Source organism: Aulostomus chinensis, chromosome 21 (assembly GCF_037954235.1).
Source record: "Aulostomus chinensis isolate RoL2024-O1b breed Wild chromosome 21, RoL_Achi_v1.0, whole genome shotgun sequence".
Classification (NCBI taxonomy): domain Eukaryota; kingdom Metazoa; phylum Chordata; class Actinopteri; order Syngnathiformes; family Aulostomidae; genus Aulostomus; species Aulostomus chinensis.
The window spans coordinates 3,074,616-3,098,515 of NC_141340.1; the positions used below are offsets into that span (position 1 = coordinate 3,074,616).

The 23,900-nt window shown below is 45.9% G+C and overlaps 1 protein-coding gene across 1 annotated transcript in view; it reads left to right on the forward strand.

Annotated features, from left to right (window-relative positions):
• The window catches only part of LOC147241356 (cadherin-12-like), a 123,738-nt gene that overhangs the window by 75,231 nt on the left and 24,607 nt on the right, over positions 1–23,900 (forward strand). Inside the window, exons 6-7 of the mRNA XM_086191098.1 lie at positions 3,034–3,221; positions 22,222–22,475. Of these exons, the coding sequence (XP_086047224.1) occupies positions 3,034–3,221; positions 22,222–22,475 (442 nt within the window). The remainder of the gene's footprint in view (positions 1–3,033; positions 3,222–22,221; positions 22,476–23,900) is intronic.

The window sequence follows — 23,900 nt, forward strand, 5'->3', positions numbered from 1 at the left end:
TGTGTTTTCCGTTAAACGTCTGAAATAAAATCTCGTTCTGTGGAGACGCCACACCGTCAAAGCTTGTTGCTATGTCGCTAACAAGCGGCTAAACAAGACCTCAGATGTCACTGAGGCGAGCGAACGTCATCGTGTCAACAACAAGAGAGTCTCAACATTAACTTGCACTTTTAGTGATCCAATTTAAGTTTAAAAAATATCATGCAACTAAACATGTAAGACTCCTCAACTTCTGCTTCCTGCTGAGTTTATTTTTACAATAATCCAAAAAGCCCACTTGCTCTCTGTCAAGGGAAGTCATGGTGATGCTAACTTCAAGGCTGGCCTACAGAAAGACCTCATCCCTACAGCTCTCAGTAGCTGATGTCCTACCCTGCTAGAAACCCGGAACATTCCGTGTTCAGCCCCAATTTCCCAACACCAAGTGGACATTGATTTGCCGGTTGTTGGAGATTTGCTCCGTTCACCAGGTTGTAGAAAAAGCCAAGCTGGAAAAAATATTCATTGCTGTACATTCATTGATCTATGAGTTTTCAGCGAGCATAAATATTTGACTGTGTGTGTGTGTGTGTGTGTGTGTGTGTAGTGTATCATACTGATGCAGTCTCTTCAGGTGTTTGGAGACGACACCGAGCGGTCTGCTCTGAATGTGAAAACAGGCAGTCAGACCGTCAAGCTCCTTTGACTGGAGGAGGAGACGATGATATTTCCATAATGCTGTCACAGCATAGAGGTTTGGGGGGGCGGGATGGGGGGGGGGGGTTTGTAGACTCTCTCCACCCGGGCCTGAATTCTCAATTTTTCTTCTCTCTGTAAGATGTGCGGTGGCCATGTTGGACGCATTCGTCTCCTGATTCAGTTTATTTATGACTGCGTGTCTTCATGACTGTAAAGGGATCGTTCGCCCCAGAATGTAGCCATCAAATACTCACCGTCACGCCGATGGAAGGTCGGGGGAAGGTTGTTTTTTTTTTACTTCACAAAATACCACCAGAGTTTCCCAGGAAAAGGTGTCGCAGTAATATCCCAAACAGCTGAAGTGAACGGGGATCAACTTTGAAAAGCACAAACCACACATGTACACCAAACATCAGAAGCCTTAATAAAACATCAGAAAACCATCGCTGGAGCTCGGCGCCGCTCATGTTCTCAAAACAACTTTGTGTGTCGAGGCCTCAGGACTCTTGGATCGACTCTGTTGAGTAGCATGGGGGCAATTTTATAGTTTTATTTTGTAGTTTTTGTGTTTTTGGCCTTGATTCACTTCAACTGTTTGAGGAATTTCTACCTTTTCCCATGTTTCTCCAGCAGTAACTGGACTAAAAACACTTCCCCAGTGCGACGGTGAGGACAAGCGACGGCTGGATCCTCATTTTTGGGTGTCTTCCTTTAATGCTTTGAGGTCTTTACCCCTTTCTATAGAGCTATGATGAACTTGGATGAGTCAGTTTTGAACGATGAATAAGTACTTGATTGACCGACTGATATTGATGCTGCTGTCATGACACTGTTTTATGAAGTCGTGTCGTCCCATAGAGCCTGAAGGAAAGGAGGTATGTTTCATTTCGATTTTACAATATTTTATTAATTCTTCAACCCCCCCCCCAAAAAATGAGGCCACTACATAAATCTAAATATTGATTAAAGTATCAAATGAGTAGATTCTCCATCATCAATGATGGGAAGGACTCAAGGGGGAAATCTCTATTTTCCTCTCGTTAGATGAGGAGAACCATAAACGCCCCGAAGCTCTTTGAGGGCAATAAACGTGGTCGAAACTGCCAAGTGTGAATAGTTTGTGTCTGGCAGTAGTCAAAGTGACGGGAGCTAATAAATATTCTTAAGCAATGGACAGGAAACTTTAGAGACCTTGGAAATACAGTGCTCGTCCTTGAAATTGTTATTATTCATTTAAATTAAAGCACCCAAATTCCCCCAAAGGCCTCAGAGCCCCTCTCACCAATCCCAGGATCAACACCTATGATCCATAGTAGAATTGAGGAATTGCAAATGAGATTGCAATACCATAAACCCAGCAGCACCTGATAATACAGCGTAGCTGCGGGTAGTATATTGATTCAGAAACACAGAAGCAAGAAGGCCATTATGGTTTGGTTTCATTATATTGGAGATGGACCTCCGCCAAGAAAAAACAGGAATATTCTCTGTGGGCAAAATAAATCCTAATTGTGATAAATAAATGTTTTCCGTGTTCTGCTGCTCTGTAGCTGCAGAAAATGTTCAGAGCACGTGTTTACGTTGAAGAGAGTGCTTGGAACTGTAAATTTAAACCATTTAGAGCTAGAAAGAAAAACAAAAAAACAACAACACTTAAAAAAAACCTCTGAGTTTTTGTAAATAACCTTAATCCTGAGAAACACTAAAATTGTCAAAGTCCACTCTAACCTTGATTTCTCCACCTCTGTGGAAGATGAAAACCTGACAAACACAAACACCTGTTGAATAAAATGGCTTGACTTTGCCCCACGCATCATTCAACATGTATTTCTTGAATAAATGACCACCTAAAACATGTGGACGTCACTTGGGGTTTAAAAGTAGAACAACCAGCATGTCCCATGATGTCTAACAAAGCGAGCAGATCAGAGGCTCGGCTTCCTCATGTAAACGCTGCAGGAGCAGAGCTCTCCTGACCCGCTGTCGGGTGGGGGCCTGGTCGGAGAGCGAAACCTGGAAACACCCGTCCATTCTGAGCGAAAATCAATCAATATCATAGTTGTTGATGTCTCCTCTTTCTGTTTCGGCGGTGAAAGCTTGCGGCTCTGCAGGCTCTTGTGTTTGATAATGTTAAAGGTTAAGCCAGTCAGTTGCAGGGAGCTGAGCCCCCCCACATCCAGAGGGAATAAAGTCACGTCTGTAGATCTGCAGGCTGGACTTCAGACAGAGCGGTTTGCTGGCAGCCGAGACACTAAAAGGACCATTCAAGCGCTCGCCATTTCCTGCCTGGTGTCAAGTGATGATAATTAATGAGTCTCAGTCCAGCCTGATGGCTCTTTTCTTCCCGGTTCTCAGGTTTTTTTCACCTCAGAGTTCCCGAGTCTTCTGCCGTGGGGTCTGCTGTCGGGAGGATCAAGGCACATGACCTGGATATCGGCAGAAATGCAGAAGTTGAGTACACCATTGTGCCAGGAGACGGTGGCGCCATGTTTGACATCACCACCAATGAACACAACCAGGAGGGGATCATCATTCTCAAAAGGGTAGGAGGCCCCAGTCTCACATTCCAAAACATTTCCAATGAGTTTTTTCCCCTGCATGACCTCTTGAATCCAAAATTCAGAAAAAAGTGTCGCCGCCTCAAGCGAGTGGAGACAGCAAAAAAATGCAAACTATCAGTTTGCGAACCGCTAAATTCACTATCCAGTAAGATCCAAGTCAGAAACCACATCCTTTCAGTGGAAGTTTTGGCTCAAATCAAACACTTCTGGTTCCAGACTCAGGTCATTCACTGGCCAGCGTAGTAGATTCCTGGATTACAACCGAAGGTGAGAGCTAAACTAGCAGGACAAGTCCAGCTAGCAGTACACGTCTAGCAGACGGCTAACCGAGTACCACGTCTCTTAAAGAGCCGCAGTTCCTGGTCAGGCTGTATGAGCTTGATTCTGTCACGTAACTGCAGCATTCAGGGGGAATTCCAAGTGTGTTACTGTTTAAATCTGATGCGCATGACGAACGATCGTGAACAAACCGCTGCCACACGTGCTGTTGTGTCAAGGTCGTTTCAAGTCTTAACTAGCATGTCAGTAAGTACCACACTCGCGTTTCCTGAATTCACCAAGAAACGATTAAAAACCTCTGAATGAATTCCAGACATCAACGGTTCCTGAAAAAGAGAAGAACTCGTCCTTAGTTCTAACGGTGTCGCCCCAGTTAGCCGTTAGCCGGGGAACTGCTACCTCACTGTTTTGTTAAATGAATCCCTGATTCCACTCAGGCTGCTTCCTGATGATTCCAAACACAGCAAACACCTTACACATGCAGTGTCTGCAACCTCCGTCAGCCTCATAGAGGAGGTGGTGCTGCACCTGGGGGCGGGGATGTCACAGCCCTCCCTCCCCCCACGCCACGAGGGTGCCATTCCATGTTATATTTACACCTCGCCTGGCACTGCTGCTTCACCGGGGCCGTCCTGGAAATTAGCTGTGCTGTAGTTTGTTTATTTGATTTACTCCAAAAGGAACAAGATACGGTAGGAGCACGCAAACAAAGGGAGAATTATAACAAATAAAGGCAAACAGAACATGCGCTGAAACCCCTCATCCTGCGCCTGCAGGTTGTTCTTCTGCAGTGCAGCAGCAGCAGCAGGACACTTGCAGGAAGATTATGCAATGACCCATCATTAGTCGCTGCCCCTGCCTTCAGCGGCGGCGGCGACGTGGCTCTGCGTGATCGCTGCTGCTGCTGCTGCATGGAGCTCAGCATGTCGGGAGTCATTTACTAAGCCATATGTTCTCTTAGCTAAGTGGATTAATACATCCAGAGCATGGTGACCCACAGCAAAAGGTCCCTGTCTGTGCTCGCGCTCGCTCTCATCCACCCAGCAAATGTATCTTGTTTAACACCAACTTTTACCACATTTGTATGATTTAATGTTGCAAAATGGCTGCCAGTGGAATTACAGACATTTATTTCTGCAAGGATAAACCTTTTTAAGATCTATCATCTCATTTTCAAGGAGCGCCCACAACTGCCAGAGGTAGGAAAAAAAACCAGGACATTACAGCCATAGACTAAAATTAGTGGCAGAAATAGAGCAGTCCAGCCAGTGCAATGAGTTCTTATCTATCTAATACCGCCGCCATAATAAGATATATTATGTCATGAATTATTAACTTCAGCCTATATATTAAAAAATTAAAAGCTCTGTTCCAAAAATGTTTATTAATTCATATATAAAAATATATATATAAAAAATATATATAAAAAAAATATATATATATAAAATATGACCTTTGGGGTTCATTTACAAATTGTGGATCATGCAGTTGCTGTGCAGCACGGTGGAGCAGTGGACCTCACTGTGGCCCCCCAGCAAGAAGGTTGTGGGTGGAGCCCCAGCTGGAGCACGGGGTCTCTCTGGGTGGAGTCTGCATGTTCTCCTGTGCCTGCGTGGGTTCTCTCTGGTACTGAACATAAAACCTCCAAATCTTATTGGTTATTGACAGTGCTTCATTTGTAAATCATAAAGTACTGGAACGCAAAGTACATATGACACCCCAGCGGTGACAAGATGGACTCAGGTCCCGGAACGCACAGAAAAACAACATGTAAAACCATTGCTTAATTTGTAAATCATAATGTGCCAGAACACGAAGTACATATGACGGCTCAGGGGTGAGAGAGGGGCACAGGTCCCGGAACGTACACAGACAACAACATACAAATGCCCACTTGCCATGATGTGGGACTTACAAGCCTCCATTTCAAATAATATCCATGGTATCAACGTTATGACGATAATTCACAGTTATTAGCCTCCTCTGCGCAGCACAGGTGAGGGCCCACATCACCACAGGTGGGACTCAAAGTCTACAGTCAGCAATTCGTTTCTCAACAGGTCCAACTTGTAAAACAAACAAGAAAGAGCTCATAATAAATCACACAAATCTTCCATTATTATCATTATTACGGTATTTAAAGAGTGGCACGGCGGCCTATTATTAGACAGTCTGCTCACCATTTAGTTGTCCAAGACACCCCACATCACGTTAGACCCGGCTTAGCTAGCTGGAGGTGAACCAGGCTAGCTGGAGGTGATCCAGGCTAGCTGGAGGTGAACCAGGCTAGCTGGAGGTGAACCAGGCTAGCTGGAGGTGAACCTGGCTCGCTGTGGCGGCGCTAGCCTCCAGCCCCGGCTTGGCTAGCTGGAGGTGAACCAGGCTAGCTGGAGGTGAACCAGGCTAGCTGTGGCGGCGCTAGCCTCCTGCTGCAGCCGATTCTGATCGTCAACATGACCGCTGCAGCTGCCCTCGCCGCCGCTTGTGGAGGCTTTTTTGACTCGTTTTTAGCGTCATGCTTGCGTCTTCCTTCTTTTTGAAAAAAACAGCAAATTTCACTGTCTTTTTGACAAATTGGCGTTGAAATAGGAACTGTTTATTTCTCCTCTGCTTGCTCCTCAGAGGAGGCGACTATCGAAAGGGTATTAGTTTCTGTCGGGGGCGTGGTTTGTTGGCATGAGCGCATCGTCAGATCTCCGACTCTTTCAAATGACGTTGAATCTTAATAAACAACATGAAATTCTAAGGATTTGGTCGGTAAATTTATCTATGCACATTATTGTTGTATTTTAAACATTTTTAAAACGTTTTCATATTTCCTTTTAATACAAGAGGTACCGGATCTGCCCAAATAAGTACCGGAACGCAGGGAGGCCAAAATTCAGAGGTGCCGGATCTTGTTCCGGCAGGATCCGGCTCAAATTAACTCCAGGTTATTTAACAATTTAGACCCTGTCATCATCCCACGATTGTTTGTATCCAAGATTCACGTCCTTTTGCGGAACTCAAAGCCCTCAAATTCTCCTAGAGTCGTGTTTCCACCTGTCATTGGAATTCGCTGCTGGGCCGAGGGACCGCAGGAGCGAGACACCGGCAGAATCTGTGTCAAAAAACTGCTTTGTTCCCGTATCTTGACTAAATCATCTGGTGTGTGAGGGAATAAGATTATAATTCAGAATACAATACAACTGGATGATATTATTGTAAATGTTCTACATCTATGATCTCGTTATTAAAGCTGGTTATGATTTGGAGATCCTCCCGAGCAGCGATTAAGTCTCAGATCCATCACGTCTAAACGCGTTGAAGCGAAATAATCTCAGACCTTCACTCACAAGCGCTGCTGAGGAGAACCGCGTCAGGACGTTATTTCATATTACGGAAATTATTTATGAATGCTGCTCGTGATGAAAGAGTCTCATTCAGGTTTTAAGAGCTTGATCTCATTTGATGTGCGGTTGTATGACTGTGGCACAAACGTAGCATGAAGCAGCTCATCATCAAGCAGTGCTGTCCTGTTGTTGAGGGGCGTGCAGCTCTCCGATCGCTCAGCTGCGCTCCAGGGTGACGCGCCCACCTGCTCAGTCAACAAGTGCATATTTTTCACCCGTTTACACCTCTCGCACCTTTCAACCGCAATGCAACCGGCGCCGAGTCACCCACACGCTGTCACACCCCAGGCGAACGTATGGCTCCGTTTCTCCGAGATAACCCAGCGTGTGAACGCTCGTAGGTCTCACCTACACGCCGCCTCCGGCGCTCGTGCATAAATAGAAGTTCTACAGAAGTTCTGGACCTGCCGCTGTGTGAGCCTGGCTCACTTACACCAGAGGCTTGACTCCCTCTGCTCGTGCCGCACGCCGCCTCTGGCAGATGCAGCACAACTTTGTGGCCGGATCAAACGCCGACTGCCGTCGATGCCACTGAGGTCTGTGTAATGCTAATTCTGCAAAACTCATATGATTCTTCTGCAATATCCCACCTGGCAGCCAACATCCACCCTCCATCAGACAGACGCTGGACGGGAGGCTGAGCACGTGATGAATTGAGGTTGGAAACCAGGTTCAACTCCAGTCTTCAGGTCTGTTGGATGAACCAGTATCAGCCTGAGGAGACTTAAATGTCAATTTTAAGTTTGCAGGTTTTTGATTTGTTAGAAAAACACAAACAAAAACCGAAAAAATGGCAATAACACCTGATGGTATTCTTTTTTTGTTGTCACAACTACCTGCAACCAAATCTCAACATCGTGACAAGCATGACCAGCCGAGTGGGATGGTAGAAGAAGAAAATAAGTCTACAACTCTGGGGGGGGTTTCTGGGTTCTCAGTTATCCAGAGATGCTGCTTGGGTCTGGAGTAAATATTTACATCTGAGATTTGTGTTTCCATCATCATTTCCACATTAAACACATTAAATATTTTTAAAGAAATCAACCCTTCTGGGAAAAAGGGAGAGAAGTTACAGCGAGTACTTGGAGCAGATGTTCCTGTTTCCCAGTCGCGGATATTTTGTTGGTTTCCTGGGCCGAAGATGTGAGCCAACCCAGCTACCAGTGAGCTCCTGGGGCTTCAGCCTGAAGGGATCCGGTATCCTGGTCTGCTGCAGCCCAGTGCCCAGCAACCATGACTGACAAACGCCGTTTCCATGCATTCGTTCTAATGCTTTTTGGATTTTTGTCTGTGTAAAAACAAATTCCTCAAACAATTCCTCATTGAATCGTCAACTGATTCAGACCAGAGCAAACGATCTATTGCAGCCAAAACGGCCTTAATTGCTTCCCTTTCCATGCGAACGGCGGTGCCGCACTTGGAGGGGTTGTTTTCTATCTGTTTTGTGGCTTGTTGTTACATTTGACAGCAGCTTATTTCAGCTGATTGCAGTAGTAAGTAAGAGCCACGAAATGTGCAAACGATGTGTTTTTCTGCCTTTCAGGGTATTTCTGAAGTATATAAAACGTTCTTTGGGGGGATGCAAATCTCCGTTTGTTTTTATCCTCCTTACGTATCCCACTGCATTATTGGGTACATTTTTAGCACATGCCCCGGCACACAAAGGTGGCTGATCCTTTGATCCTCCAAAATATGCAGCTGAGTGAGTAATTGATTCCTGACTCATTGTGCGAGCTCCAGCAGTACGCAGCGTTCCTGCTCGTGTGAATGCTACACTCACAATAGCAACCTGTATGGTTTGTATAGGTACGGCGTGTGTGAAAGGTACGGCGTGTGTGAAAGGTACGGCGTGTGTGAAAGGCACAGCGATGGATCACTCCATACGTGACCTTCTCACTGACAGCTGCAGAATAACTGAGGGATGCGATTATGATGTAAATGAAGATGGTTATTTGTGTACATCATCTCCTAGGATCCAGAGCATTAATCTTTCCTCCCATTGTTTTAATTCCAATATTTGATACTGCCATGATGACAATATGACATTGTGATTTGCCTCCCGCAGCGGCGGGCTGCTGCACAAAGCTATTGTTGGTGGGGGACATCCTGAGCCCCTTTAAATGACCGAGCTCCCGCAGTGTAATTTACTAAACAACATGCACTTTTCTCCGTGTGGAATTGAGATATTAGCAGGACATGGACAGAGTGAGAAAGAGAGGAAGGATGAGCTGTGCCTTGCAAAGGTGTGAGGAGTAGGTAGCTGCAGATAAAGCCTTTATGAGTTGTTCACTGTGTTCCCAGAATACTGACCCGCCCACAGGCTTGTCTTATTTCAGATTGGAAGAATATCCCCAGAGACAGGTGTGCAAATGTGTGAAGACAATCCCTCCCTCTCTCCCTCTCTCTCTGACTCTCTTTTTGACTTCCCTCCCTCTCACACACACACACACACGCACACAAAAGAAAAACACACAGCACGACAGAGACGAAAGCCACATTGTACACAGAGCAGAGTTTGGCAGACCCCAAATTAGAGACTCAGGAAGGTTGGTTATGATAAGAGGATCAGGCTGAGTAATGGGTTCAAAGGATGATCATCTGTTTCCCAGTCTGCCGATACAAGCGGAGAGAGAGGGAAAAAGGCAGCCACAGAGGGATGGAAAGGGTTTGTACATCCCATCTGCAAAACATTAGATTATGGGAGACAATAGGTAAAATCCAGCAATAAATTCCCTGGGAAACATGCAGACAAATGTGTGCACACACAGAGCGACATGCTGCACACGGATGAGGATGCGGAGGGGCACAGTCACGCGCGGCTATATGGAGCCGTAACCTTGGGTTGTGCTGCTAAAACAACGTTCTCTCCAATTAAATGTCGTTTTATGCGTATGTCCATTTGCGTGTTTATTTACTCCTCCAGGGAGAACAGAAGATGGCAGCTATGCAGGATGGGAATGGGCTGCTGGAAGCCGAATGCAATGGCACTGTTTAATGACGACATGTGTGGCATAATATGTGCTGGCGTCGACTCAGGGAATCCATTTTAATACGGGGCGATCTCATCAGTGTACAAACCCAGGGCCCCCAGCGGTCACAGGGCGTTAGCCGGAGACCTCTGGCACCGCTCCCACATCCATCGCCATGCAGTGTCAGCGGGGTTCCGCAAACATTGTAGAGAAGTGCTGTCAATTTACCGTTCCGTTTTTACAGCTACTTATGAATGTGGAACGCGTCCCGGCTAAAGCGAGAATCTGCATCCGCTGCAGAGGCTCGAACACGTCAGAGCCCAGCCGAGTCAAGTCAAGGGCCTCCGTCCGACCCACATGGACATTGGTGAAGCTTTTGCCGCATTCACATGAAGACAGGAAGTTGTAGTTTCTGAGTTAGGAAGCCATTTTCCTACTTCAATTTTGTTCATAATGTGGGAATTATATGAACGCTATAAAGAGGAGTTGCATTTTAGTGCAGGAACATTTCAAAGGGACATTAACAGCCGTTTCCACTTTTTTCACGACGATGACGAGCAAATAAAAGTAAATGTCTTTGTGGGACTTAGCAGGTTAATGCTAATGAATTACCTTCATAGCTAAGCTAGCTCCTTCTGCATGGACGGCAGTTAGCGTTCATATCACGTTATACATTGCAAGTGATCAGAAAATGATATTAACTTCATACATGAATTAGAAAAATGACTGATGGAACAGTGACTTCCTGCAGCTAGGATGTCAACTCAGCAACCAGTGGAACAAAATGGTCTCCCGGTCCCTTAGAAGTTCTTGACTTTTCCCAGTTGGAAAGTCTTCATTCTGATTCCTCTGTCATCACTTGAATGCAGCATCAGGTGTGACAACAGCCAGACAGTTGGCTGGCAGCAACAATGGCGGCCCCTGAAGAGGAAGACGCCACTGTTGCATCTGTTATATCACAAGCGGGAGTTTCTTCTTTGTAATCAGAGCAAAGAAGATTACTGAAGGCTTTTCTAGCTCTGAGATGATTTTACTCCCCCGCCGAGCGGTTTGGGCTTCTCCTGTACGTCAGCGCAGTCAGCTGATTGGCTGGGGTTCGCCAGTGATGGACGCTCGGAGACAGGAGAGTATTTTCCCCCAAACACTTTCCAGGTACAACCTCTCAGATGATTCTGAGTTCTGTTTCTTGTTCAGGTGACTGAACAGATTTCTGTCAGGTGATCCATACCAGCGCCGTTTCCAGGAAATTGCCAGAAAAGAGAGAGGAAAAAAAAGCTTGTAAATGTCGTGAAATTGACGTTATAATTGATGCTGGAAAATCTCCCCGGTGGAGAAAGAGTCCAGAGGCGCTGCCACTGACCTGCTCCGTCTCAAGTGACATGGTTTCTGCTCCTTTTCTCAGGAATTCAACCATAAATTATTGGCTGCAAAGGGGTTTCAGTTCATTAGTGATCGGGTTGTTGCCATGGCGACGCTTATTTGATGCTGATAAGGAATTATGAAACTTTAGATATATTCCCAAATGCGTGCGGTTCTCACGGAGCACAAGCGCGTGGTCTGAATTTTCTTCTTTTTCTTTTTTGGGGTGGTAAATCTGAGACAGCCTGAGAGATAAACTTTAATTTGTCCTGATGGTGTTTGGGGTTCAAAACTAAATCCAGTTAAAGGACAAGGGCAAAGCAATCAAAGGAGGGACTAAAAGCGAAGGCAGACCCGTCCTGCCACAAAATGTTGGCTTTTTATGTTGCACTTTTCATGACTGATCTGACATTTCTCTGCAGAATGCCAGTCCGGAGACACGGCCACCCTCCTAATGTCTCCCACACGCAGTCACAGCGAAAATACAGTTCCTCAAAGAAAAAAAGAAATAAACACGCTTCCTCAAAAAAGAAGATGTGCACACACACACACACACACACACACACACACACACACACACACACACACATTTAGCTGGAAATTAAATAAATAACATCAGCCGTCATTTTGAGCGGGACAGGGAGGATCTGTGGGGAGGAAGCGGGGAGCTGCCATGAGCCGCTGGGACTGTTAGGAGCAGCTGGGTGAAATCGCTCTGTTCCTCTCGCGGCTCCTGACATCACACCGTGGAAAAAACACTGTTGTTTGCTCCTTATTTCAACGTGGTAAAATCTGTTTTTGACCCTCTGTCGACATCATCCTCAGAATTTCTCATCCGCTGGGTTCATTAGTTTGCTTGTCAACATCCACAAGACTCTAAACAGTGCTGAGCCTTTTAAAAACGATAATATGTTTTCACATAAAGGTCCCTTTACAACCCTTTTGACTCATTTAATTTCATTTTGTGCTCATAACTTGCGCTTTTGAATTGGTCTTCAAGCTAAAGTCAGTTATTTTAATTTGTCAGTGCTGATTTTTCCTATTTCTCTTGCTCTAATCGTTTCAAACTGTTAAACTTGGTGTAATTAGCAAAGAAACACGTGAATTAACAATCAAAAAAACAGGCAAAAAAATATGAATTCATGTGACTGAGGTGCACTTTTTGACTTCCATGTTCTCTCTGGTACCATAATTTCCACATGTGCTCCACATGTTGCATCACGTAGTAAAACATGCAGAATCTGTGTCTTTTTTCTTGGTTTTCCTGGAGAATATTTGGCATTCTGAGAGTCCACTGGCTGCTTCATTTCTTTTTAATTGGGTATCAGATATTTGCTCTCGTAAAATTCCAACCATCTGCTTCTCAGACGGATATTTTTTTTGGGCGCGAGATCATCCTAAAGACGCTCCCTTGAAGGTTATGTTCAATCATTCTAGAAGCGTCCAAAATCTAAATGGAGGTCTTCCTATAGAACGATGGTCGAGTGTCTGCAAGTGAAGGGCAGAACAACAGCTGGTGGGAAACTGCTGCGCCGTCGACACCCACAGAGGCGGATCTGAGGGGTCCTGAATGATGGACGGGGACTGATGATTGCAAATTTCAATATAACTTCAATTTCATGACGATCACTGCCACAAGCCACTGATCCAAGCACTTGTGTCAGGCGATTTAAACGATTTGATGACAATCAGGTTAATGTGGGGTCCAACCGGCCCGTCTCAACAATGGCAGCGGCACGGTCCCTGCGAGGGGCTGATCTGGACGGATTATCCTCCCTAATGGTCCTGTGGTGGGGCGGGTCTACAAGCATAAGCCTCACAACACAGTGGCGGGGAGACAACATTTGCAGTGTGATAGAAACATGATCCATGAACAATTGAGCAGAAACTGCCAATAAGGGCCGACAACTGGATGCTGCTTTAGCATGTAGCAGTAACGAGCATTAGCTTGGTTTGAGAGCAACGACAAATCTGTGTTCACAGCCCAGCGCCCACCGGTGTGTCTGCATTCCACTGCAAGTCATAAATCAGGAGTTCCCAGCTGGTATTTTCCAACCTTCAATCAAAAAGGTGTCCCAGTGCATCTGCTGGGGAAAATGTGCGTTTGGTCATCGCGTCTCTGCGCTCCTCCAGCGCCAGCTGAGTGCCCACATTGACCACTGGAGAGTGGTTAGCAAAGACAAACCTCACATAAAGCAAGCGACTCATTCAAGCGACGTAGAGCAGCCCGTGTAAACTCCTGCGTGCTCGATATCAGCTCGAAATTGTTAGCTTCCCCTTGCCTGCTGCCATATTTGCTGTGACATCACGTAGGTGAACTCAGGTGACACGGATCCAGCCCGACCTCCGACCTCAGTGACCGTTCTCCTGCAGTTTTACGACAGGGGTGATTATTTTCTCAAATTCTAAACATCAAATGCAGCTTAACCAAAACCTCCTTCACAATTTTCTACTTTTTCCTACGCAAAATAACGCACACAGAATTGCAATCATTCCCCAGCATCAATCTGCCTCCGCGTTTTTCTGTCGTCTCCTTTGATCCTGGGAGTTCGTGCGGCATCCCAAGTGCCTGGAATCCATCATAGTTTAGGCGAGGCGAGTGTGTGGTCCTGCATACTGAGCGAATCCACTGGTGTGTGACTGCGTTCGTAGGACTAAATATTAAAAATCTGTCATTAAATCGCCCAGAATTTCCCACGTCGGTTCAGACTTGATGACCGTCCAGTGTTTACATGGCAACACAATCAGAATTAAACACTCCAAATTGATGGTTTTACCTGAGTGTCACCTTAACTAATGACCAATAACCACGCAGGATGGGCAGATTTGTCCTCCCAGTCAGGTGATTAACGTTACGCCGTTGCTTCACATGGAAGACCAAAAACACACCAACAAAAACCGACGTCACTAATTGCCTGAATTGCCAAACGTGGCCTTCCTTTCACGTTCCCAGTGGGAGGAGACGCAGGAGGCCTTTTTCATCCTTCCTGCCATCAATTAAGGACTTAATTTCACTAAAGCCAGACAGCGACTGTAGTCTAATTTCTCTATTATAAATGTCATTACTGGCCTGATTGAACACTAAATCATTTTAGAGAATGGAAGCTGTTATAGCCTTTCAGGCTTGATGAGATACTACCAGGCGGCGAAAAGAGTAACTAAACGTAATGAACAAACTGCTAACTTGTCCGGAGGCTATAAAGCTGTGATGAATGTTAGTTGGATAGTAAAGAACACAATAGACAGCTAGCGTATAAATGGAGACACCCATTCTGTTAATGCAAGACAATCTTCTGCCATTGTGAAAATATCTGAATCGCACATTTCTATATGGCTGCGGAGTAATGACACTACATTATAGATGAAAGCTGATAAAGCTCATCCAGCGGCCCGACCCTGCTCGCACACAGGAGGTGAAATTAATCTATTGATTATAGAGCTGAATGCTCCAGTGGGAGGTGAAATGAGTTATTTTAAGCCCTGGTGTGAAAGGAGTTGAGAGGAGGAAACAATACCTGAGAGCAGCAGGAGATGCAGGTGGCTAACAAATAACAACTCACCAGGCAACCGAGCAGGGAGCAATGTATCCACAGCCCCCTCCTCCCCCACCTCCCCCTACTCCCCCTGTCTGCATGCGAGCAGTGAATGAGTACAAAGAGAGAAAAAGAGGGCAAAGAGGCTTGGAGTCGATGAAGTGGCGTCTCTCTGGTGGTCTGTGGAGGCGTGGGTGTAATAGATTAAACTAGCGTCTGGAGGCTCATCCCCTGGCTAACCCTGTCCTATTAAGAGTGGCAATGTGAGTCTTTCACAGTCGCTCGACTCTGCTGCAGTGTGGACACGGCTACTGGCAAGGTTCTCGCATGGCGCTCCACTGTTGTGAGCGCCGGAGGGATGGAGACGCTCTGAGGCAGCCAAGGACACAACCCGATGTGACTGATGGCAGCACAATAAAGTGAGCAGCGCTCCTCGGCAGTGTTAGGACCCCCCGGTATTCAGAGGGACAGCAAGTGGCTCCCAGGGGCGTGTAATCTTTTCTCTACTGATGATGAGCTTATTGTGGTCAGTTGACTTGCTGACGGTACATGGGTGGCTAGAGGTCCTCAGCATTTTTCTGCATGGCAGAATCCTGCTGAACTCCCAGTCGACGGTCGCGGTGACCTCACCCGACATCATTTAGGATATTAAGCACCGCGCCATTATCTTAGCATCTCAGCAGAACTGTCCGTTGAAGTGCATCTCAGAGATAAGCTGCCGGGCCGTGATTAGGACGACTGCAGCCCCACGGTGGTTGCTTGATGATGATGTGTGGGATCAGGAGGTTTCGGACTCGCGCATCCAGACTCGGTCTCATGCTGCTGCAGAGAAATGTGCCGGCTCCCTCAGCTGCAATTAGAAGAGTGGGATATTCCAAGCATGTTTGGCTTTGGCTTTGATTCTCTCTCACAGGATAACTCGTGAGGGGGCGTTAATGATTCATAAGTGGTATTGTAAATATATAATACTGCGGTGAAATGGATTTAAGGCCTCTCAGCATATCACGGATTAAATGTTTTCTGTGTTTTTGGGTGGTTTTTTTTCCCCAGCCTTCTTTAATCTTCAGCTTCTGCCTGTAATACCTGGGCTTCACATAAACAAACAAAAACTGCCTGCTAATGATTTGCTGGGATTATGACTCTTCAAGGGGGGGGGGAGCTTCCCCCATGGGTGCTGGCAGAAGGCCACCCCCCATATTAGTGGGTGAGCGAGGTGGAGGCTGGAGGAGACTTCTGAACGTGGGTTTTTCTTCTTTTTATCGGGTAAACACTGGCAATTAAGGAGGGAAACGGAGTGAATATATAATACTGCAATCCCTGGCTGAGATATGATAATAATAATAATAACTATCAAATTAATAAATATTTGTGTAAAAATCACTCCTCATAACACAAAGAAGTCATCCGCCATGTTGATGGGTGAGGGCTGGAGTTTTGAGAAGACCATTACATGTGTTTGTTCTTATCAGGTTTCTCATATTAAACATATAAACGCGCAATCAAGGAGAAAAAAAGTGTGTGTGAATAAAACCCCAATCCCTGACCAAGAACTTCTCATCATGACAAATGGAACTTTAAAGAAAAAAATAAATTAATACGGATTAAAAAAAACAAAAACTCGTCCCTTGAAAGACTCTTTAATGTGCAGATGACTATTATGATTATTTTTATTGCTGTTATCGTGTTTCTCATCTAAAACCAGCACCGGCAATCAGAAAAAAAAAGTGTAGGTTAACAACGATAATTTAAAAAAAAAATCCTATTAAGGAATAAGCATCGCCTCGAGCCCTGGCAGGTAAAGGATTAGGAATGCAATAAATACATTCAAATAAATACATATTTGATGGTTAAAGCCATATTTTGGTAAAATACAAATGTATGTTGAACACATTGGTATTGGTGGGGAGGCCCTCCCCCCAGAGTAGTGAACTCTGCTGTTGTTCAAGTGAACCCAACACATAAACAAACCAGGAGCTTATTAAATATGCACATCAGCCTGCATCCCCAAAATAACCACGAAGCTCAAACAACAGCTATCACTTTACAGGGCGAGCTGAGAGGGAGGCGCCAGCGCCGAGCAACCAGTCAGGCTCCTATTCCCAAATCTGGCCATTTCTGATGTGTAACTGCGTACCTGTAAGAATGCCGCGCCTTGATTAGTCTCCTGTTCTAAATTAAGAAATTACCCTGGAACCTGGCAAGTTCAATTGAAATGGAAAAAAAAAAGAAAAAAGTTCCTTCATTCAGTATCACTGCCAGTGCAATGAAGGTGCACATTTACATATCAAAGGGCGCAGCGCCATGTCTAGAATTTCAAGTGTGTTCTGTTGTGATGTTGAAGAGCAGCAGCACTGACAAGAGAGGAACTCAGTCTGTCCTCTCGACAAATTCCAGCGTTGATGTACTTCCTTGTTGTGTCCACAGTAACCCACAAACGGAGCAGAAAAACTGAGCTGTAATGAGACACTTCAAACATGCCGCAGCACATGCAGAGGTGTCTGTTTAATATGTGTGGACTTGGGTTGTACCCAGCGAGAAAAAGCCCCAGCCTGTAAGTAGGTCATCCTCCAGGAAAGGGGGGGAATAAATGGTACATGCAGTCTTAGAATGAACGGCTGTATTTTTTTCCCCCCTTCCTGGGAAATTTCCCCTATGGCCTCCAGATCTGATTTGATTCTCTCCAAGTCAAGCGTTGACATATTAGCATGTCTTCTCATTAACTCAGAGCTTCTCATTACCCCTTCCTGGCCCCCATTTTAGTCCTGTTAAACAACAGATATTCCAGACATACTTGGACTTTCAACGCTCTCTGGCACGTTTAAAAAGCGGCGAAGCGCTCAGAATTACTCTTTCGCACAAAAACGCGTGCATTTTTCCTCTCTTCTTTTTTCCCGTTCTTCCCTCTCTGACCGCTGAGCAACAACTTCCTCGTGTGCGCGAGGGGGGCTTTAGAGAGGCCAACTGAGCTGGAGGATTGAGCAGCAGTGAGCAGAAACGTCTAACAGCTGCTTCCACGCGTCAGCGACCCGTCCTACACGCCAGTCCAGCTGAGGGCGGTGGTGCGCCGCGCCGCGCCGCCGTTCGTCTACCGTGTTAGAAACTGAGAGGAGGGTGAAGCATGAGCATTGACAGAAGCTTCACATCCTGTATTTGTGGGGGGGGGGGGTTGCTGCTGAGCAAGAAAAAGGGCCAAACCAGACGTATCGCATCACAGGTGTCTGACTCTTCTGTGCCTACCTGCCTCAGTGGCCTTGACCTTTGACCTCCACAATCTAAGCGGACCCAGGAGACATGTTGGAGATGCACTGAGGGCGTTCCTGAGATACCACGTCAATGTGAGCGGGGCTTGTATCACGTGCATGTGAGGTGATGTGACCTTTGGCCTTTAACCACCAAACTCTTCTCAGCTCATCCTCAGGTGACAGTGGACGTTTGTGCCTAATTGAGGAGGTTCTCTCCTGCTAATGAAACGTGTCGCTGGCACGGAGGAATAAACGCACCAATGTGAGCCGGACCCCCTGCCCCGGTGATCACGCAGCCCGCGATGCTGCAGGCTCCCGCGCCGCACGCACGACGCGCTGAGTCAGTGAATGAGGGAGGATTTCCTTGAGGGAAACGTCAAAAGATCTGAAACATGCCTGCACGCATCAAATCAAAATAACCACGACTAATGAGCAACTGATTAATTGTTTTAAAAATGGCAGCGATAATGTGAACGTGTCCTTGACAGAATCCACCTGCACAGAGAAACATTCCCCTGCCTCACTGTTTTAAATTTAGACATCATTATATTTACTCCTAGCTGTGTGTGTGCGCGTGTGTGTTTGCTGTGACTCCAGGATGCCAGCTTTGCTCGCTGAAGATTTGTGACAAAACTGCAAAGCGTGTGTGAGAAAGGAGCAACCCCCCCGCCCAGCTCTGCACGCCCCCCCCCCGCCCAGCTCCGCAGCCCTCCATCTTCAGCTTGCTGAGGATTACATGAAAATTAGACAGATATAAAGGTGGAGAGTTGGGGCCTCTGTCCTAATTGTGGTGATGCAGCATGTTGAAAATGAAAGCAAGCAAGTCCCCAGCGAGGCGATGGCTAATGAGGCTTGGTGTACACCTCCTGCTGTCCACCTCCCCTGCATCACTGTCCCTCCTCCTCCTCCTCCTGCTGCTCCACCTGTGCATGCCTTTTAGCTGAGATATGCATGCTTGTCTACTCGATTCAGTCCTGAAATTTATTTATCGGCGTGTCATTTCATACTGCCTCACATTTAACGATGGCATTATTGATGCATCCATGCCTTACGCTCACTCACCGAGGAGCGTAGATTTACTAATGATGCTGATTTCCTGCGATTCACATTAATCAGCAGGAAGCGCAGCGAGCTGACATAATGACACAGTTTTAGGCGACGTGCAGGTGTTTGTGGGAGTCTTTTGAAGTCTTTTAGTTTGATAGTAGGGGGGTTAGCATTTGAATGGCACCCACAATGAATTCAGTTTTCACGCTCAGGGGGTGTCGACTCGGGGAGCTGAATCTTCTCTGGCTGTTGTCACATCTCCAAGGAGATTGAAAAGGACAGAGTGTATTTCCTGCTGAAGGATCTCATAGCTGTGCCGAGCCAGTTGCATCTGGTGCACTGTAATCAAACCAATCATGGTGGTTGATGGTCAATGATTGCTTTCAGATTGGCTTGCCTTCTCCTGTGTGTGTGTGTGTGTGTTTTTTTAGTTTTTTTCCACCCCTTTTACTGGCACCTGCTGTACGGCTGTAAAACCGTGGAGACGCAGACGAGGCCCGAGTGTCGGGCCGCGCAGCCTCTGATCATTTCGAATGTCATTAGGTAGACACCGTGCGCGTGGGACAGATGCTTGGTCGCGTTTATCCTGAATCACAAAAATGCAGTTTTTCAACATTCATGTGATTCCTCATAGAAAGTTTCATGCAGTTTGTTTGTTTTTTCCCAGCAGCACGAGCGCTCGGCGGGGCTGCAGTGGGAACATCGGGGGAAACGTCATCAGACGTTCCTCTTACTCTCGATGGAAACTGCAGCACATGGAGGGGGATGTCTGGAAGGTTCGGGTCCAAAAACGAACAAATAGCAGCAGCAACGAAGGTCCCAGCAACTCGCTAGAAACTCTCGGCTTTGTTGTCAATACAATGTCTGCAAACGTCCCAGTTTATTCACCAGAGCGCCGGCTGCAATCGTCTCCGTCTCGCTAGAAGCGGCCAGTGCTGAGTCTTCAGATTAACTGCTGCAAACATCCTGGTTAATTCGCCAGAAGAACGGCTGCACAGTTCTCAGTACCTCCCCCCAAGAGATGTTTCTTCATGTCAGAGAGGCTGCGAGTGACCTTGTTTATTCACTGGACCTTCGCCTGCTACTGTCCTGACTCGTCACTCAGGCTGCTTTTACACCACATGGCAGAAACGGCACAATTCTGAATTTTGAATTGGTTCCCATATAAATGAGGAAGGTGTAAGAAGGTGGTTTCTGTCAGGTCGGTTTCAGGCCTCCTCTGCATGTGGAAATAAATCAGATATGAGTCCGATGCGAGTGTCCGTCATCCAAGCAGGTCAGATATTCCCTGTCACACGCGAGGTGTATGTCCTTGAAAATGCGACGGTTGAGGATGACGTAATCAAAGTTGGACAGCGTCCGCGCGCACAGGTTGTTTTCTTTCACCTGCACCCACCGTTCAGTCACAGCACCCCAAAACACAAACTTCACCGTAGACACAGTTTCAAAAGAGGACGAAAGCAAGTGGTCGAAAAAAGAATCAGAATCAGGCGACTCATTGGAATTCGGCATCAACACCTGTTGCGTGACGACGGCCTCCAAACACTGGTTGGATGCCAGGACAGCGGCAAACGCTGCAATAAACAAAAATGATATCCTGCTTGTAAGAAGAGCAGCAGCAACGTCCTGTCCTCCAACTAAACCTGCTGGTTCATCATCAGAACGATGGCCGCCAGTGTCTCGACCTCACTAAAGACACGCGGTTCTGACGTCTGGGCAAAAACTGAAACTTTCATTTTGCCGAAAACAACAATTTTTTACCTCAGAAGTTGGAAATTTCCACCCCCCCCCCCCAGCTCACAATTACAGATGAATTCTGGTGCATTAGTTTTGTATGCATCAGTACTCGTTGTGAATGACAACATGTTCTTTTTACATCCTCAAGAACACCCCCCCCCCCCCAACTCGTGAGTACTCTTCACCGCCTGTTTTCACTTGGTATTTTTTTGCATCGACAACATGCTAGAGAATCCTCCTTCCTGGGGCGGCGAGATAGCATTGCTACCATGGCGGTTACATGTTCGTCAATTTGAAATACACAGAAAGGAATGTCTCTCATGTGACTGCAGGCCAGTCGAGCATGTCCGACCGCAAGCTCGCCGAGTGCGCTCGGTCTCACATGAGAGGGCAGGAGACGGGCAGCAGCACGCGCGCGGGTGTCACTGCTGTCAGGCGTTCACACCTCGGCAGCAGACATGCTCGGGATGCCAATTCCTCCCCTCGCTTTTGACTAATTGACCCTGAGCTGATATGTCAGGAGCTTGAGGAGGACAAACACATGAACCTCGAAGCCGCAGTTCTTTTGGAGAACTATTGTGAAAGGGCAAAGTTCTGCTGAACCATCTAAGTGCGGCTTGACTTCCTCGCCGGGTGGCTGGAGAAACCTGCCCCCACCTCCTGAAGTTGCGTACTTCAGGGTTACTTCATGAGCGGGAGCTTTAGAGATAAACCAGAAACTAAACTTTGGTATATGAGATGAGCTGGTCGGGTCCTCTGGTGGTACATACTCATCACTAAAACTGCCAAGTTACAGGAAAAATCTAAAAGCTAAAGATATAAATCCCCTGATAAGAAAGATAAATGCAATACTTAAGTATCGCGAAGAAATAAAACGACAGAAAATGACTTTTTCTTTAACTTGACTGTCTTTTGGCATTTAATTTTTAAATGTGTTCCTAAGCTATTTATGACCTTTTGCTTTCATTTATTCATCTACATCTTAATGAAGAGACAGCATGTGAATAATACATCTACACACAAAAAAACCACGATACACTGGGAGATGATTCCATACGGATAGAACTTAATTTAAACATGATTTGCTTAATGATTAAATCCATGTATTTATTTCTCCGTTTCTGCACATCTTCACTTTCAAATTAACCTGCAAATGTTTCATATGTTTTCAGACCCTTTTTTCTTCTCGGTTTGCTCCTGATGGGGGCAGCTCTCGTCCTCCGCATCTCAAGCTAAACTGATGATCATGTTCGCCAACGGCGTTTCTTTCCAGGTTTTCGCCCCTGCAGGACGAAGACTGAGCCCAGAGAGAGTGAAGCAGAGCAGTCGTGCAAACGTGTTTTTGAGCATGACAGGAGAATAGCTGGAACCGAACCAAACAGATTATGATCGTTACTTTAACCTCACTTATGTGTGTTTTTCAGCCCCTGGACTATGAAACCAAGAAGGCATACACCTTTAAGGTAGACGCCACTAATGCTCATCTGGATCCACGATTCCAAGGCTTCGGGGCCTTCAAAGACACAGCAACAGTGAAGATTAACGTTTTGGATGTGGATGAGCCCCCGGTGTTCAATAAGCCCTCATACGTGATGGATGTGTATGAGGACACACCTGCGGGCACCATCATCGGAGCGGTGACGGCGCAGGATTTAGATGCTAGCAGCAGCCCAGTCAGGTAAACTTGGACTCTAAATCAATACGCAGTTTGTTGGGACTTTCTATACTTCATCACCGATGGGTCATGGATCAGCAGGCATTTTTTTTGGTTAAAATTCATAGCTTTAAGCAGGAAAAGCGAGTGAGTTATGAAAATTAATGTTTCATGTCAAAATACCAAATTGCCTCCTTCCCACAAACATGCTAACTGTGTTGTGTTAGCATGCCGGCAAACATTCACTGCTCCTCAGACATATTTACATGAGTTTTAGGGCTGGGAAGGACACGGGTTTGCGCCTGCTGGCATCTCAGTGGCATTTACAGACAATTTGTTCAGCTTCTGAAAATGTTTAGGCAGGAATATGTTTGCAAAATTATTAAAAACCTGAAAATCGTGAGAGTAACTGCTTTGCTGTAGTCATAACACAAGTGGGTCCCAAAATCTACAGCAACGTATCAGGAGATATAGACAGAAAATAGAGAAAAATCAAGTAGTGGGACCAGGGTATTCGGTTTCACAGTGCAGAGGGGTGACTAATGTCATTTTAAACCGTAGAGGGGCAAACAAACAGTTGTCTCACTTCTGGTTTATAGTTTTTCAAACTGCAGCTCTCACCAAACCACGTCAATTAAAAAAAAAAAAGCTTTGCTGCTTTTATAATTTTGTAAAATAGGCTATTTGCAAATGTTAAAAAAAAAAAAGAAAATCAGATTATTACTTTTACTGTTGACGTGAAGTCAGTTCAGAGTCAGTTCTACAAGCCCATCTGTAACAACCAGCTTCATCAGTGAGGAATCACATGAGTTGATACGCTCAGTTTCATTGTGGGAGAAGAGGACCATTTCAAAAAGGTCATGAATGTGTCTTCAATGACCTCTCAATGAAATGCAAAGCACTTTTTCCTACATTTTCATTGACGTGGGAAGCAGATGAGCGCAGATGTGAGTTAGCTGTTGGCTAATGCTAGTGCAATTACTTTTAATTAACCCTATCATCATTTGGAGTCACAAATCTGGATGTAAAATATTAATTTTTATCGAGGTTGTAACATGAGAAATTGTTCTCAAATTGCTTTAAGCTTGCCGGTACTCAAAATGACGCGCAATCATCGTATAAAGTTTGATCTTTTCCATTTATAGGTCACGTGATGCGCGTTTATGACCGTTTTGAATCAAATTTTGAATGATTTCCTCTCTGAACTCCGAGGCCTGAGGAATCAGACTCTTAATTCCGCATCATCATGGAGGTGTTTAGTGTCAGTCTTAATTATCTACAGTTTTCCTTGTTTTTCCTTTGCTTGTCCGTGGTTTGTATTCTTTCTCTGGGTTTTTACATCCGAACTTTTCTCACTTCCTGTTGGGTTCTGGTTGCCGTTGCTTCCTGTCCTTGTCTGTTTCCCGCCCTTTTTTTGGTGTCGGGTCGGTTGGTCAGTCCTCGCCAGCC